This window comes from Mytilus galloprovincialis, chromosome 9 (genome assembly GCF_965363235.1).
Source record: "Mytilus galloprovincialis chromosome 9, xbMytGall1.hap1.1, whole genome shotgun sequence".
Lineage (NCBI taxonomy): Eukaryota > Metazoa > Mollusca > Bivalvia > Mytilida > Mytilidae > Mytilus > Mytilus galloprovincialis.
Window position 1 is genome coordinate 23845266 of NC_134846.1, and position 18474 is coordinate 23863739.

Below are 18474 nucleotides of genomic sequence, written 5' to 3' on the forward strand. Positions count from 1 at the left end.
ATGGCAACTATCTGTCAAAGCAAGGAAAAGTAAGACTTGAATGTCATTTTGCATCACCCTCACCAGAAACTGTCTCTTTACTCATTGTAGCCGAAAACTCTGGCTATTTTGAAATAACGGAAAATCGTCAGATCAAAGTAGAACACTAAATTCATACCTAATACTGTTTGTTGTATTTTGTCCTATTTAGATTATGTTATTACACAACCACTTTATATGACATTTATTTTTCTGTGTTTGATATTTCTATTTGTCTAATAAATATTCAAATATATATATTGTCTTTTAAAATTTCTTCGCTATAGAACTGCTGTATTTCTTAAAGTTTTTTTACATTGTTGGTGGTCATTTACCTGCTTTCAGGTAATTCATTAAGTTTGAAAACTTATTCGGAAATTTTGTGCAAGAGTGGTAATCATCATGGATTTGACAAAATTGTTTTCATCAAAACTTAAACACAACCAAAAACAAACCAAATAAAAAAAATATACGTCTGTATCAAACATATAAAACTCGAACTAAAACTTTGATTTCAACAATATGTGAAAAAAAGAAGAACTCAATACATGTCAGAGGAAGATCATTCACTTTTACCTTTCCAAACACCCTGATTTGAGCGCTCACACAGACCAACTTTATTTACTTAGAACAAATATATTCATTGGAGAGAACTGTGTGGTTTTTCTTCCGAAATAATACGTAAAAAGCTATGAGTAAGCAAGTGATGAGACACGTTAATTTTCTTTCCTTATTGGCTTCCGCTGAGGATAAGCAAAGACTAGCAATGATAAAAACGATGAATAACGAACAATTTAAGATCCTACTAGAATGTATATACAACATTTTAGATGGAGGTGTTACACTCTCTCCGCTATATAAAAAGAAACTGTTGGAGTACAAAACGGGTATTCGTAAAATCACTGCCGAGGACACCCAACGTTTACACCGAAAAAGACTTCTTTTAAAGAATCGTTCAAATCTCATTCCTATAGAACATTTTGTAGAAGTAAAGATTGTGCTTGCTCACTGAAAATGACAAAGGAAATGATTCTTATTCCTAAACATAAATTCGAGGCTGTCTGTGTGACAAACAAGGTGAAGTTTGCATTGACGGAAAATTTAGTGCAAACACTCATATCGTTGACTTGATACGTGATTTAACTGTTCCAATTGGTCGTAGAAAACTAACAGCTGGTATACATCAATTATATCAATTTCTGAAGTCTACTAACATTCCAAATTATTTGTTTAGAAATGTCGAACAAACAAACAAATGACCGATTTGAGTCTACCCCTTATAAAGAAAAGAAAACAGAAGAAAATAAGGAGAAAGAAGAAACAGATGAATACAGTGAAGATAGTGACAATGAATACACCCAACGGAACAAAAAGACAAAAAAAACAGAAACTAATTAGGAAACCCAAACGAAAATGTATGTGCAACTAGACATAAACAGTATATTTACAATAAAAAAGAAGAAAAAAAAAATGGTTGCAATTTAAATGTTTTAACTAAAAACAAATACAACTTATAATATACTAGATTATGGAGTGTGTGTCTGAGCGAGAACTGCTCTAGTTCATTACTTTAGGAATATTTATCAAAAAGTAGTATTTCAATATTCAGCCCCATTCTACTATTTAGTCAGCCATCAGTCCTACCCTGATATACCCTATCTTTTTTTTGGGTAATTAATACTGATAGCGTTTGACATTTTTAGCCGAACAAATTTATCCATTTTATATAACTTAAATTATTGTATGCTGGTTCATATTCTGGACGCCAATCTTCGTTCTTGTATTATATAATTCACTAACAAAACAATTATGAAGCTTAGAAATGGAAAATTACTAAATACTAAACTTGTTCAAAGGGTATCTACACGTCTCAATCTTCAAAATCGGTTATCTAAAAATACTACCATCGCTAACATTTTTAACAATAAAAATCGTGGTTACCCTTCTATCGATAAGTGTCATGCCAAAAAATGACTTACATGTCCCCGTCTTTCCACGAACAATACGGTAAGGTCCACGTTTAATGGTCGCACATTTTCTTTAAATTTTGAAACTGATATAACTTGAAAAACAAACAGTATTATTTATTTACTCACATGAAACAAACTGGAGTGTGGTATTCAGTACGTAGGAGAAACTGGACGATATTTATCTAAACGCACTCAAGAACATCTGTATCGTTTTAAAAGACCCAATAAATTCAAAAGTATCATTTACCAACACCTTAAGAAGCACAACCGTCCTTTTAAATATTTAGCAGTTCAACCTTTAGAAGTAGTAAATAAGCAGCCTGGTGAATCGCATTCAAAGTTTGTACGATCACGGAAAATAATTGAATTAAATTGGATTAAAAAATTACAGACAGTTTACCCTCTCGGTCTAAATGATAATATCATGGGAATTGGTAATATATCTAGAACCAATTCCGTTAACATTTTGGATATAGTTTCTAAAACTGTTCGTAAAAAACTTTCTCATGGTCGTAGAACAAATCGCAATCAAAGAAAATTTCGGGCCAATCATACCAATATTTCGGACCTAATTTCTATTTCAAAAAACAACGGCAGACATTATCTGTTAACAAAACTCTGTTCGTTACCGGTTAATAAGTTAAATAAAATTTTGGAGGATTGCAACACAATTTCATATAGCAGTCCTAAGTATGAAATTGTTCAAATTATTATGGCATATTGTTATTCTAAATTATTTCCCAAAATTGATCGCCCTGAAGATCATAAAAAACATTTTATTTAAATTAAGTATGTCAATAAAGGCTTTGATTTTGTAAATATTGCCGGTATATTTAACGACCATTCTGTTAAAGAACAAATTCCTGGATATTTTGACAATACTGAGCTACCTCTTATTTGTTATAGTTACAAGAAATCTACCCGGAAATTTGTGTTTAATTATAGTCAACTGTGTAAAGATGTTAATATCAGTGAAAATACACCTACTTCATGTAATTGCAGTAATTCCGAATATATTTATGGACCCATTTCCCATGTTATAACAGGAGATCTTAACATCGTTCAAGACCGAGAGTTGAAATCATTCCTCAGTAAAGGACCTAAGTCAGTTTAATTGAAGTCTGGAGCTGGCATGTCAGTTAACTGCTAGTAGTCTGTTGTTATTTATGTATTATTGTCATTTTGTTTATTTTCTTTGGTTACATCTTCTGACATCAGACTCGGACTTCTCTTGAACTGAATTTTAATGTGCGTATTGTTATGCGTTTACTTTTCTACATTGGTTAGAGGTATAGGGGGAGGGTTGAGATCTCACAAACATGTTTAACCCCGCCGCATTGTTGCGCCTGTCCCAAGTCAGGAGCCTCTAGCCTTTGTTAGTCTTGTATTATTTTAATTTTAGTTTCTTATGTACAATTTGGAAATTAGTATGGCGTTCATTATCACTGAACTAGTATATATTTGTTTAGGGGCCAGCTGAGGGACGCCTCCGGGTGCGGGAGTTTCTTGCTACATTGAAGACCTGTTGGTGACCCTCTGCTGTTGTTTTTTATTTGGTCGGGTTGTTGTCTCTTTGACACATTCCCCATTTCCATTCTCAATTTTACAATCTAGAATATTTTAAATAAATGTTTAACAAATGAAATGTGTTATTATTTTGTGTTTAAAGAAACTATATATAGATGAGACAACGAGGTGTTTTATTTTTAAACAAACTAATCGAGAAAGGAAAGAAAATAATATCAAGAATTTACAAAGAAAAAGAAAGAAAAACTTTTTTTCATTTTAGCTATCCTTATCTCGACTAGTTTGTAAGAAAATAAAGTTAGCGGTTCGTTAATATTTCTTCTATCTTGCAATCTGTGGTGTAAAGTATTTCCTGTAAAAAAAAATAGTCTGTCTCTCCTTCCGTTACAATTAATTCCCTTTATTCAAACAAAGGATCCGCTAATTAAGTCCGAAAACAAATGAATTTTAATTATCTGCAAACATTTGGTCAATTATTAAAAGGGATTCCTTTAATCTAGGATATCAATTAAGAGTTGAAACAAATCCGAAAACAAATAGATTATAATTAAAAACTAATTGTTCAGAAAACAATTGAAGGTCTTTCCACATCAAGGAAATTTTGAAAAGAAGCTAGTTTCTTCGGACTGATGCGATAAATAATGGTTTTGTTATGCTTGAAAGTGAACTAAAGGAGATCATATGATACTTCCGGTTAAGTAAATGTTACTCATATGATAGCTTCTTTTACACCGATTCCAAAAATATATAGTTTCTATATACTTTTGCCTGTAAACCGGGATATAATTGACCACTTCCGGTTTACAGAAAATCACTACTAGTCTTTAGTGATAAGTAAATGTATTTAAATTACAAAATATATGGATTATGAGTACTTTGATATGAAAAAAGTGCAAAAATAGCTACTTCCAGTTTTCTCAAGGTCCCTTCCGGGTGTCACTTTTCAAGGTCATATGTCACCTAACCTTTTGTACAAGGTCATATGGCTTTATACTGAACTTAGTTGAAGTCATAATCAAACTAATATTAAGACATGTCAGGGGCACTAACTCCTTTAAGATGCCATTTAATTGTAGCAGACCAAATGTGACATATCTTCATTACAATAAAGCACACATTTTGCACTTGTTCTTTAATGTGTATCTTTAAAAGGGTCGGAGAAAATCTCAAAACAAGGAATAGTCCAAATTTAGAACTTGACCTTGACCTTTGACCTTGACCTCATTTTCTTAGTTAGAACGTAGGGGTCTCAAATAAAAGCATTCCAGGGTTATATGGTTAATAGTTGATGAGTTGAAAACACATAACCGACAAATTTATTTTGTAAAAGTAGATAACTGCTATAAAATTTCATCGAATAGCTTCAATCCAAATAAGCTAAAAATTTCTGAGGATGTAACGAACAATTTGTAAAAAGAATTTTGTCGATATCTTTTTTTGTTACAAAGGAGATGCACACTGATGATAAACAGTGAATAGGGAGATAACTCTTCCAAAGAAAATGGTTTGGCTTAGCAGGGTGAAATTTAAAAGCGCATGAACTATACGATACAATATGACAAATATGTTAGTGACATATTGCGAAACAAAATTTGGCGCAAAAAATTAAAAAAAAAAAATTAAAAACCAATTGTTCATAGAACAATTGAAAGTCTTTTCACATCAAAAAAATTTGATAAGAAGATAGTTTCTTCATACTGATGTGATAAATAATGGTTTTATTATTTTTGAGTGATATAAGGGAGATAATATGCTACTTCAGGTGAAATGAATGTCACTTCCAGTCTCATATGATAGCTTCTTTCACACTGATTCCAAAAATATATAGTTTCTATATACTTTTGTATGTAGAATCGGAGATCAAATTTGTCATTCATATGTGATAATTTTGAACCAAATGTAAAGGAAAACAGTTCATCATTTTGTGCATATAGAATTATACATCCGAAAATCGAAAATTCTCAAAAAAATTGAAATGTTCAGTGGGTATATCATAAGAAGTCGTACAAAAGATTTAGACAACTTTCAAAGAAAATTTGTCGGTTTAATTTTTTGATAGAAAAGAGAGAAAAAATATGTAGAGAATGTGTTTATGTGATCACTCAGTATATCATAATAATTGGACATACAAATGTACTTGTCTACAAATAATCGTACTTAAACTGTATGCAAAGGTAATGCTGATAATGATATTTACAAAAGACATTTTTACGTCGAGATGTATACATGTATTTGTATTATGACCCTATTCATCCCTTTAAATCCTGTTTTAATCAATAAAATATATGTGAATGTTTGTTTTTCTGGCTGAAAAATTCCCTTTTATCTCTTATATGGTCTTCTGTCATACAAAACTCTGCTTTTAAAAATGTTTATGTCTCAATTATTTACCTCAAATCCACAATCAAAAGGTAGCTTAGCATTGGAATCATACTTTCCAGCGGTAAAATTAACGTCTGACGCATTTATACCAACAAATCTACAAAAAGAATTACATGTACAGCACATCTATATTTTATCGCATTCTTTAGAAATAGAAAGACAGAAATATAATTGAGGTTATCAAACTTTTTGTTAACATGTACATTTTGTTTTTTGTTCTTTTAGGGCCGAATTAAAACTGTATATAATAGAAGTATATTACACGCCAAATAGATTTGTTTAGTCTATTCAAATTCGTATTGTAATGTCTTCGATCTTAGAAATTAGTAACCATGGTCTTGGAATATATCTTTGAAAAAATGCTACATATTTTGCGAGAAAAAAAAATATAAAATAAATTAAACGACTAACTTAATAACATAAACAAAACTGGCAAACCTCGTAACAAATGGTCTATTATAGACTCCTGACTTTGAAAATGCATTTTATATCCCACGTAGAACAAGAAAATGATAATTGAAAATGGACAGAAGGTAACAAAAATATGAATAAAAAAATCGACACAAATTTAGATAACAAAACATCACAAAAAGACAAACAGCAGTCTTCAAGACCCTTCATCAATTACCGTGTGAGAGTGTTGATGCGGTATGTTTAACCTCTTCAAAAAGACAGAACTATTCAAACTTAATAATGGCATGACATGTAACAAGATAACTAAAATGTTAGATATTTTGACACATGTAATTAACATTTTATACAGTATGGATATAAACTCTGTATTTGTAATTAGTGTTGTTGTGCAAGTTCAAAGTTTGAAATATTAATTTGAGTTAAAGTGTGAGCTACCATTTGTGTTATTGGTCGTGTTCAAGAAACAGATCCAATCAGACGATGGTTGCAAGTTGACCGATTCTCTAGTGAACGATAGAAAATAATAAGACTTACATAATGATGCCAAAAATTGGTACCCATATCCGGATTTTAATTTTCGGCAATAATGTCTCTTCGCTGATGTTAGGAATTGAAACGGTATTTTGAAGGCCATATAATTGACCTCAATTTAGGATTGACTCTTGAATTTTGAAGAGTCGAAACAGGATAAACGCATTATGTTAACCCGAAGGCAAATATAATACGAAGTCCAAACGAAAATATATACCAGTAAACAAGTCTAAATTGAAAACAAGGTTTAAAGAGTTAAAAAACGAAATTTTTATACAATTGCATACAAAACACATTTTTTGGTAGAGGGTCTAAATACAGCCCAAAGAACATTTTCCAAAAGACCAACAAAGGTGATGGTGAAAAGGTATATTTTAACAAAACGCATTTGACTAAAATTGAGAATGGAAATGGGGAATGTGTCAAAGAGACAACAACCCGACCATAGAGAAGACAACAACACAAGGTCACTAACAGGTCTTCAATGCAGTGAGAAATTCCCGCACCCGGAGGTGTCTTTCAGCTGGCCCCTAAACAAATATATATACTAGTTCAGTGATAATGAACGCCATACTAAACTCCAAATTGTACACAAGAAACTAGAATTAAAAATAATATAAGACTAACAAAGGCCAGAGGCTCCTGACTTGGGACAGGCGCAAAAATGCGGCGGGGTTAAACATGTTTATGAGATCTCAACCCTCCCTCTATACATCTAGCCAATGCAGAAAAGAACAAGCATAACAATACGCACATTAAAATTCAGTTCGAGAGAAGTCCGAGTCTGATGTCAGAAGATGTAACAAAAGAAAATAAACAAAATGACAATAATACATAACATCAGACTACTGGCAGTTAACTGACATGCAGGTCGAACAACAGATGTTCTGAAAACCCTGCTGACTGCCATATAGCGATTAATTTGATATGCATTTATTTAGTAGCGCGAATGAAATACAACCCTCGGGCGCAAATGAAACACTGCGGGTTTTTTCTTCAAAAATAGGCACAAATGCAATACGCCCAATTAGAGTGATTGTTATAATTGCTGATGATTTTAAATGTCTTTTTGTTTAATTACAAACCGAGTACACACACAACTATCATTTGCAAGTATTGTAAATGATATTAAGTCAAATAAGTGATGTTCGTGATTATATCATTTACCGACAAATAGCAACGAAAGGTATACATGAAATATTCCATACCATCAGTTTGAAATATCATTTGACAATGCGACAAGTAGAGCAAATACAGAAATTATAATATTTACTCTTTTCGTACATCATTTAAAAATATATCTATATATTAGTTAAGTCGAGTACACAAATAATTTAAGCAGAAAAGAGATAATTCAATTTGAAAAAATCGTAACTTCACCCACACACCTGAATCTAGAACTAAGATGTAAAAGTTTAACAGTTTTTATAGATTTTGAATACTGTGGATTTATTTATTTTCGTGGGTATCAATTTTCGTGGATTGAGGAAAACTTGCATTTTCGTGGATATTTGATTTCGTGGTTTGCCAACCTCTGCATACAAAGCCTATTATAAATTTGTAATTCGTTGAACATTTAAATTCGTGGTTCACATGAACCCATGTACCCAAGAAACCCACGAAAATTGGTATCCAACGAATAATAATGAATCCACAGATAAATATAAATTCAGTGCAATATTCTTTTACATTTCTTACCTATTTTTAACCAGGACTTGACCTTCTTCTGGAACTGGCATTGGCGCATCAACTACCTTAGTCACATCTCGGAAATTTGTCCCAAACTTGACAGCAACAATCTTTTTGTAAGTACTTGGTAAGTCCGCCATGCTACCTACAAAATGCGATTTTCAAAATGTGGTTAACTATTGAAGTTTTAAAATTCGATTAGAAAAATGATATGACGGTGTTTTTGTCAATTCATCGACCTTTTAGAAGAAGGTGAATTACTTGGTTGTCTGATAACGTAAGCATGTGTATATATTTAAACCTTGATAGTAAATGAGACAAGATAACCGCGTTATGTCGACTCATCTAAAAAATATCACTACGTTTATCAACTATTCAATATTATTCAAGTTAGTTGGCATTAGTTTAAAAGGGCATAAACACGGCCGACACTCGGCTAACCGAGAGATTGGTCGGTTAATCTATATTGAGTATGCGGCTATATCGGCGGTTGGTCTGTTAATCGGGTTGGCTAAAGTCTGTTAATCAGGTGTTACAGAGAAAATCATTGAAAGTTCAGCATGTTTCATTGTATAACTTTCTAAATATATTTTCATCATAAAAAGTATTCATGTCTAACAAAACAATTCAATGTACTGAATTCAGTGGTGTCATTATTATTTTTCTAGCTTCGATGTACGATCTATAAAATGAAAAGGCGGGTTACTCATTAATAAATTTATACACATTTTACACACATAAAATATACACAAAATGACACATTGGTTAAATGTACTTGCATTCAATATTTTGAACATCGAAAAAAGAAAGGCATTATGTTTGTTAACCATATTGATATCATTGTGTGAAAAATCTACACGAAAATCTGTATTTTGGTGACATAAATCAATCTTTATTTAAAACCTGGTCTGTTAATGGGTCGGATGTATAAAACCTGGTCTGTTAATTGGTCTGTTAAGAGTTATGAATGGCATATTAAAAGTTAATGAAAGTATAATTTTATTGCTATATGGGGTGTTATCGGACCAAATGGGTAGGCTCAAGACAAGCGGCTAAAATATACGAAAACAACACATGAGCGACGAAACATAACATATACGGAAACAACACATGACATTGATTATTGATAAAAATGGTTTCAAAAAGTGTAATATTAAAGTACTACTAATTTCATCCAAGAATGATGGCATATATCATGTTGATTCTGTTTAACTGTCATGAATGACACACATTTGTAACCTACATTGGTAACCAGTATATAAATCAGAGATAAACGTCGTAATGTGAATAAACATAAGTAAGTAAAATATATTGGGATGACAAAATATGTAAAATAAAGAAAGAATAATGAGTAAGATAAATAAAATGTAGAAAAACATGACATAACAATTTAAAGAATACAGAAATAAACAATACCCCCAATCCGGACCCTCTTGGTATACACGAGAATCTGGATGGAAACGCAAAATATAGAATAATAGATGAGGACAGTAGAGAGTGATACATTGCTAAAAACGAGAGAAAAATAATACTTGTTTAAGAATACTCACATTAAACACCGATGACTGTTGATACAGTAACGGATTGCGATGTACTTATATTAGTGACAAATTCTAGAAGTTTACATGCGGACAACTATTTGCGTTTTCGCGCTTTAGCGTTTTCGCCTTTCATATTCTATATGGCGAAAACGCGAAACCGATTTTGCCTTTTTGCGATTTCGCATTTTCGCGTTTTCGCCTTTTCCACTTCGCGATGTCGTGTTTTCGTGTTTTCGCCCTATAGAATATGAAAAGTGAAAACGCGAAAACGTGAATGGAATTCACCGGCCACCATAGACAACTGTAGTTCTCCTCTGCACTTATGAAAAAAGCAACTAAACGTAATAAAATGAATTGAAACTTAAAATAACCAAATGTAGCTGCATTCGCTCCTTTACGTTTACTTCTTTAGAATGATTTGTAAACAACATATGATTAAGTAATAGAAGAAAAGAACCAATTGGATGATACTGACGTATTAGGGTTTAACGTCCAGTGACAAATATCATGTTCATATGAGAACGAGAACACGTTATATGTACCCTGTGTTGTATTAGAAAGACACTTTCAGTCGGAATTGAGAACGTGCTACTTCAAACAGACACAAAAACTAAGGCTGATTGAAAACGTCAATAAAAAATTCATGCATATTCCAGAGGCCAATCCATATCACGCTGTATTGAAGTGACACACCCTTCAATAAAATGCAAAGAAAGTCAAAATAAAAACGCTCTTTCTAGGATACTGTGGCACCGTATTAATTGTCATTTTTGTTTACTCAGGAACATCTCATTCTTAAATTTTTCAAGGGGAAAATATAAAAGTAGCAAAATTATTGTCTTGGCTAAATAACTCTTAACTGACACAAATTCAATTGTCCAACCCATTAACAGACTTTATTCCCATAATTTTCACTAAAACGTGGTATTATTCATTTATTTTACAATTATGAAATATTTACTAATGTCAATTAACATATGATTAAGTAATAGAAGAAAAGAACCAATTGGATGATACTGACGTATTAGGGTTTAACGTCCAGTGACAAATATCATGTTCATATGAGAACGAGAACACGTTATATGTACCCTGTGTTGTATTAGAAAGACACTTTCAGTCGGAATTGAGAACGTGCTACTTCGAACAGACACAAAAATTAAGGCTGATTGAAAACGTCAATAAAAAATTCATGCATATTCCAGAGGCCAATCCATTTCACGCTGTATTGAAGTGACACACCCTTCAATAAAATGCAAAGAAAGTCAAAATAAAAATGCTCTTTCTAGGATACTGTGGCACCGTATTAATTGTCTTTTTTGTTTATTCAGGAACATCTCATTCTTTAATTTTTCAAGGGGAAAATATAAAGGTAGCAAAATTATTGTCGTGGCTAAATAACTCTTAACTGACACAAATTCAATTTTCCAACCCATTAACAGACTATTCCCATAATTTTCACTAAAACGTGGTATTATTCACTTATTTTACAATTATGAAATATTTACTAATGTCAATTTATTTTTTAGAACCACAGTACTATTTTTTGTCCTTTAAATGATATCTAAATTTGTTTGTTTCGCCTTTTATTAAAAAATTGCTATGCGTATAAGCATTAATACTACATACTTGCGCGACGCCTTTTAGTTTTACTGAAAACTGCGCAGACTAAGAAATGTTTTTACAAGTGCAAAAGGTTCTTTGATAGATATCATTTTGTCAGACACTTTTCTTTTTTTTTTTTTGATTTGGTTCTTATAACATGCCAAAAATCTGTATATTAATAGAGTTTAACATTAAATTAAGCGTTTTAATCTTAACAGACGTATAACCAACCCGATTAACAGACCAATCGCCCATATTGCCGCATACTCAATATAGATTAACCGACCAATCCCTCGGTTAGCCGAGTGTCGGCCGTGATAAACTTTAATTAAAATGTGTTCATACTTTTTCTTTGCCAAAGCGTAGTTCATATTGTGATATGTTCAAAAATATAATAAACAATGATAGGTCACCGAGTATTTTCTCAAGTTGTGACAAAATGACACATTTTGCATAGATTATACAGTAAAAAACATCATTCGAAATTAAAGGATAGAATTATGAAAGATAAAATGCGATATGATAGCTTTTAGAAAATGCTTTTCTAGATACACTGGTTTGTCTGTATTCAGAGTGAGATTTGTAGTGTAAATACGGCCATATTTGCGAAAAAGTTATGATGCACGTTTAGTCAAAACAAATAATAAGTCAAATGTGAGTCATGTCTTATAAAAATATAACCCAAAGTCCTGAAAATTATTATTTGTATTTAATATAATGAATATAAAGTCAAAATGTAAATATTAATTTGACATCAATTTAAGAGATCAAAATATCCACATCATTTTTAACACAATTCAGCGTCGTCACCACGAAAGAAAACAAACAAACATAGAACGTCATATAATAATGCGTTACAGTTTCTGAATTCGAATTCTTGTAATACTTACTTACCATGAAATGACCGCTATTTGACAATCCACTAGGATCATTGTACTATAAACGTTACATACTTTATCGTTTACCCGGAAACAAATTATCTTCTTTGTCAAGCACTTGAATGTCGGTGTGGTATCCTTCCTTGTTCTAAATATTTTGAATAGTATAACCAAGGAGGTTATATGAAAAGGAGAGAGGACGAAAGACGATAATTATACATAAAATGTTACCGCCTTTTCTGTAAGTGTGCGTTGATTAGTTGAGATCGACTTGGTCGTAGCAAGGAGGTTATATGAGAAAAAGAGTGAACTCTGCTCGATATAAAATAAGCCTTCTCAGGATAGCAATTCGATCTGAGGAAAATTATCAATGTATAAAGAAACCAACATGTTTATCCCTCACTTGATATGGCCCTCTGGTGTACCAGGTTGATATCGCGAACAGTCCATGTGATATGCAGAATCTCTAATGTCACGTGATTGTAATCGGTGACTCGGTCATTAAAATACAGCTGTAATTATTGTTACGAATCAGTTACATGTTCTAATCAATACCGACCGTTCAAGGGCTGTATAGCCAGTCAAGATCGTGAAAAACTTCCATAGAAAAAAAATAATCAGTTAAAATATGGTTTTATTGTACAATATCATTTGACTCGAAATTTGAAAGCATATCGTCGTCAATAACTACGATGAAAAACGACAAAGAAATGACAAACATATGAGGGCTGAAAGAAAGAGGTAGGGCCATTTCCCCCGGAGTTCTTTTCATTTGATTAGGTAGGTAAATCATGTTTTAAATAGGCCGATAGATGTTACATATATATATTTAGTAAATGAAAATACGTCACATCATCAATTTTCATACCTTGAACAGGTATTCCTACAAAAAAAAGGCCAAGATTATTGATTTTTTGATTTATCAAAACTAATATTGATTTTTACAGCGGATGACCGTGAGTGCATTCCGGAGTATTGCTATCGCCTAGATTTCCATTTAAGGAATGACTGTAATATTTTTTCTGTCTATGAAGAAATAACATAAAAAATGTGGTGCACACTGAATAACGCGCGTAGCGGGTTATTTAACAGTGTGCACCACATTTTTTATGTTATTTCGAATAGACAGAAAAAATAATACAGTCATTTTTTATAATGTAATTCTAAATTCCATTTTAAACCGTAGAAAACCATGAAAAAACGTTGATGACGTCACGGTCACATGACTAAATTATGTCTATGTGCTCATAACAAAATAACGTCAGCCAATCAGAAGATGCGTTACATCCAAAATTAAATTATTACGTAATATTAGTTTTGGGTTTGTAGCCGATCTATAAACACGATGAATACACAGACATCATCAAGTGCAAAGTAACATTCCTTATCGCTTGTTATAAATACATTTCTTCAATGAATATTCATCAAATACTTTTTAAAGAAGATAAATTAATAATATCAAAATGTTTTGTTGTATGTATATACATATAAGTAAAAACTCATTAATATCTATGCACACGCACGCGGAGGAATATCTTAAGAACGTTTGCAATCTCGAGGAACAATAACTCTGCATGGATGATTAAACGTTTTTGCGGGAAAATACGAATGCCTACTCAAATCTATTCTAATAGAAAAATCGAATTATTACAGAAGAGTGTCAAACATGCACTTGCACTGCACTATCATTGATGTAGTAGAATAGAATGATATACAAATGCATGAAAATTGTATATACATGCAACTGTAATATACAAGTATGAATATAATATATAACAAGAAACAAGAGTATACTGATTTGTATCACTTCAATATATAATAGTCGTTACAGAGAGGTTAAATTCCCTGCCATTAATTTATAATCCACGCACGAACTTGTCCCAGAAAAAATGTATATCTGTACATTAACTTCACTGTCGGGTATAGAGATGTGATTTTTTTCTGAGACAAGCTGCTTGTCGGACCATCCATAAGAACTTGCGGTCATCCGATGTTCAGTACTTCAGTACTTTGATGTTTAACCTTTACCTACACTGAGTCACGATTTGTAGTGTTATTGATTTGTTCTGTGGTGTTGTTTTATTTGCTGATGTCTTATGTACCTTTTGCAGTGACGTAGGTAACAATGTCAGTACAAGTACCTACTCAGTTTGTGGATTGGCGACAAAATTGCTGTCTGCAATTGTTACATAATATAATACCATCTTCAACTTTAAACTTTCTTGTTCAAGGTTTCCAAAAGTTGTTTGTGTTGTTCTGAAATTTTTCTACAATGGCTTTTTTCGTTATGTGTATATTACACACGCAACATTTGGGCTTCATTTAAAAACTGAATGCTTCTTTTTGTAAATTCATTGGGGTGTCAAAGCGTTGACCGAAGTACATTTTTTATAAGGTGCGGAAGCGTTTCATTCTAAAGTGTGCGTCAACGCTTTTACAACCCTATGAAATTACTAAAAGAAGCATTCAATACTTATAATTACATTTTTTCGCTATAATCATGAAAAATCGATCCGTAATGACTCTATGAATTAAAAAAAATATGATAGAAATTTTAAAATTTAATATTTCAACACAAGAAATGTAAGACATCTGTGTGAGAATTAACCCTGAGGCTCTCTTCAAAACAATCTTTCATTATCAGTTCTCTTAAGTTCTATACACTACCGATGGAGCCATCTGTTATTAAGCAGCTATTTATAGTTACAATTTAGCGATGTTCTCCATATTTTCCCCACCTAAAAACACCCTGAATTCCGCATATTTGACTTTCATCCTATATGGGGGGGGGGGGGGGGGGGGGGTTAAAATAACTATTTTCCATACATATCATGAGATATGAAAATCGAGATATTGATCAAAAAGCATTTTTATTTTTGTTTTTTTAGTAAATTACGGTGACGGTTGCGACCGGAGCGAATATTTGTGATTGAAATGAAGACCACTTTATCGAAAAGTTTGAATACGATGGTGTTAGGGTGTAGATATACACATAACGATTATTTTTTTCACCTCTCATGTTGGTTCCTGGAAATGGGAAATGGTAGGCTATATACGCATAAGGACTATGCGAGGTACATTTGTGAAAGTGACCGTTCCAGTTGCGACCGGTGCGATATTTTTTTTTTTTTTTTTTTTATAGAAAACCACCAAAAAGTCACAGTCTACCGTATCTTCGAGTGGACTGCTGTAGACATAAGGACATGTCATTTTCTTTTTCTCATTTAAATCGTTTCTATGCAAAATTAAATATTTTTGCATCGGTTCATCTTATTTTTTAATATCTTAAAGCTGGTTTCCTTTACATTTACGGGCTCTCAGAGTAATCTCGGACTATCATTACAACTGAAAGGACGTGCCGGGTTTTCGGGGTCCGGGATTCGGTGACTGGGTCATTAAATACACGTGCAATTGTCGGTACTAATCAGTTTAGATATGTTTATATTGAGCAATATCATTTGCTCTCACTGAAATCAAACAGAAAAAAATCAAATATGATAAGAAAAATTCTCACTGTCACCATGCCAAAAAAATACCTTGTCATATTCTAAGTTTTTCTTTTTTTGTTGAAACCAGTAGTTCTTTGGCTTAATAAAACAGTAAAACGTTAGAAAGTAAACACATACATATTGCATATAAGAACTATGACATATTTTCAAATTTCGCGACAAATGATATTGCCAGGGGCGTAGCTGCCGTTAGGCACTTTAGGCACGTGCCTACACATAATTTTTTCACAAATATTTTTTTTTTCTTGTTAAAAGAAATAATAAACAACGTTATATGTAGATGAACTCCAGTGAAGTTGTCACAATTCTAATTATCGAATGTCATGTGTACACTAGTCTCTCGTCCTTAGTTAATGGAATATTGGATAGAATCGAATGGTTTTTTTTTTAATGTACCTTATATAGAAACTATAAACATGATAAACTAGAACTTTGGTTCAGATCATTTCAATTCTATCAACAAAAACTTAAATGAACCTAAACTTAGACTCATGAGTTTTTTAATTAGTTGTTGTTAGTTTTGAACTAGCAGCTTTCCACTTTGTCTTGACCCGACTTGCCAATGTTGGTCGTTCGTTTGGCTGTACAGGATGTATAATACGTAGTCACGTCTGGTCAGAATGGGGACATTTAATCTTATGCCTAGTTGTAGAGAGAATGCCACTCTTTGAGGAGTTCGTAGTTGGTCTACTGAAAGGCAAAGTTTCTGATCCTATCGGCAATAATCCCTCATTTTCCAATGCATGGCATTTTCAAATTTCCAGACCTTCGTCCTGTACAACACCTATTACAGGACTAAGTTCCCTGTTGTGTTTATTGTAAATAATCAGTTTTTTTGTTTTTTTTTTGTTTTAAACTTGCATAAATATTTTACACTGGATGTTTAAAAATTAATCTATCAACTGGCTTCCAGTAGTTTTGAGTACTCTCAGATCTACATGTAATAATGACCACAATTATTCAAATTCCTAAGCCGGTAGGGATTTTACAGTAGAGCGGGATATAAAGAAATACGAATTTCTTGAATTTTGGTTACGTTAGTAAGAACAGAACAGAACTTTTGCATTAGACATCGACTATGTGTGTATGTGTTTGTGTGGCTAGGGTGAAGGTTTAAGAATCAAAAGATTGATGGTTGATGTCTTTCTAGCCGCAAAAGGATAGTACGTGTAATTATATAGTAATATCAGTGTTTGCGTGCACGTGCCTATTTTTTTTAATGAAGGATCGTCAATATGTACTATCAATTAAGTTAAACGTATATATCGATCATAACGGAATAGATTTGAAAATACCAAACAGGGTGTACCACTGTAAATAAATTTTTTTAACGATTTGATTTTCCAATTGTACTGCGTTATTCAATTCACCATTCAGATGTTATGGTAAATTATTCATAATCCTTCGAACTTTTCATCATGTATATTATAATTATCATGATTAAATAACCAGAAAATTTTGCAGCCCAAAAGCTGAAATTCGTTTTCCGTCCGGGGGGGGGGCTTCGCCCCCCTGAACCCCCTACCAGGACTATGCCCTGGACCTGCTGGGGGCCTTGAGCGGCCCGCAGACCCCCTGCCGATTTGTGCCTACAGTTGAATGAATACCTAGCTACGCCCCTGATTGCTCAATATAAACATATCTAAACTGATTAGTACCGACAATTGCACGTGTATTTAATGACCCAGTCACCGAATCTCGGATCCCGAAAACCCGGCACGTCCTTTCAGTTGTAATGATAATGATAGTTCGAGATTACTCTGACGTCCAACGGCTGTTTAACAGACAAGCTGGGGCTGTTTTGCCAGACAAGCTGGGGGCCCCAGCTTGTCTGGCAAAACAGCCGTTGGACGTCAGAGTAATCTCGGACTATTGTAATGATTGAGACGTGGATAGATAATGATAATGAAAATGTCTTGTGGAGAGTTGTCCCATGGGCATTTATACCACACCTTCTTATTTTGATACTACAAAAATGTCTGAACCTACGATAAGTACGGACAGACAAACAGTGGGTAAAATACAATGGGTAAAAAATAAGCTTGATGTTCTTATCAACCAGCATTGAAGGCTAAATCAGTCATCAACTTTCTTAAAATGAATAATTTATCGTACAATAGTCTTTTTGCCAATTCCCGTAATTGATCCTATAATTAGAGACCCTTTTTTGGTTGTCTCCCTTAGGAGGGACATTAATTTTTATTGACAATGGAGAACTAACGGAAAGAGCAAATGTAATGTGCGTTACCTTGAAGTTTTTCAAATCATTTTATAACATTTAATTTTCTGTTAAGGTGTCAGAAACCAGTTATTTTACAATAAATCTTTAGAATTTCATGGATTTATGATTTTATTTTCTTGAAAATTCATTCAAGCTTATATACAAATAAAATATATGGTTTCAAGGAACTAA

At 32.7% G+C, this 18474-nt stretch overlaps 1 protein-coding gene across 2 annotated transcripts in view; it reads right to left on the reverse strand.

The window, feature by feature from the left end:
• LOC143044670 (prostaglandin reductase-3-like) overlaps window positions 1-12696 on the reverse strand; it is a 51564-nt gene extending 38868 nt beyond the window's left edge. Inside the window, exons 1-3 of one of the 2 annotated variants that reach the window (XM_076216733.1) lie at window positions 12569-12696; window positions 8541-8676; window positions 5907-5994 (exon numbers count right to left, since the gene is read on the reverse strand). In XM_076216733.1, the coding sequence (XP_076072848.1) occupies window positions 5907-5994; window positions 8541-8671 (219 nt within the window). In that variant the 5' untranslated portion in view covers window positions 8672-8676; window positions 12569-12696. Of the gene's footprint in view, window positions 1-5906; window positions 5995-8540; window positions 8677-12564 lie in introns of both variants that reach the window. The other variant, XM_076216732.1, reaches the window with a different exon arrangement.
• Window positions 12697-18474: the final 5778 nt, after the last annotated feature.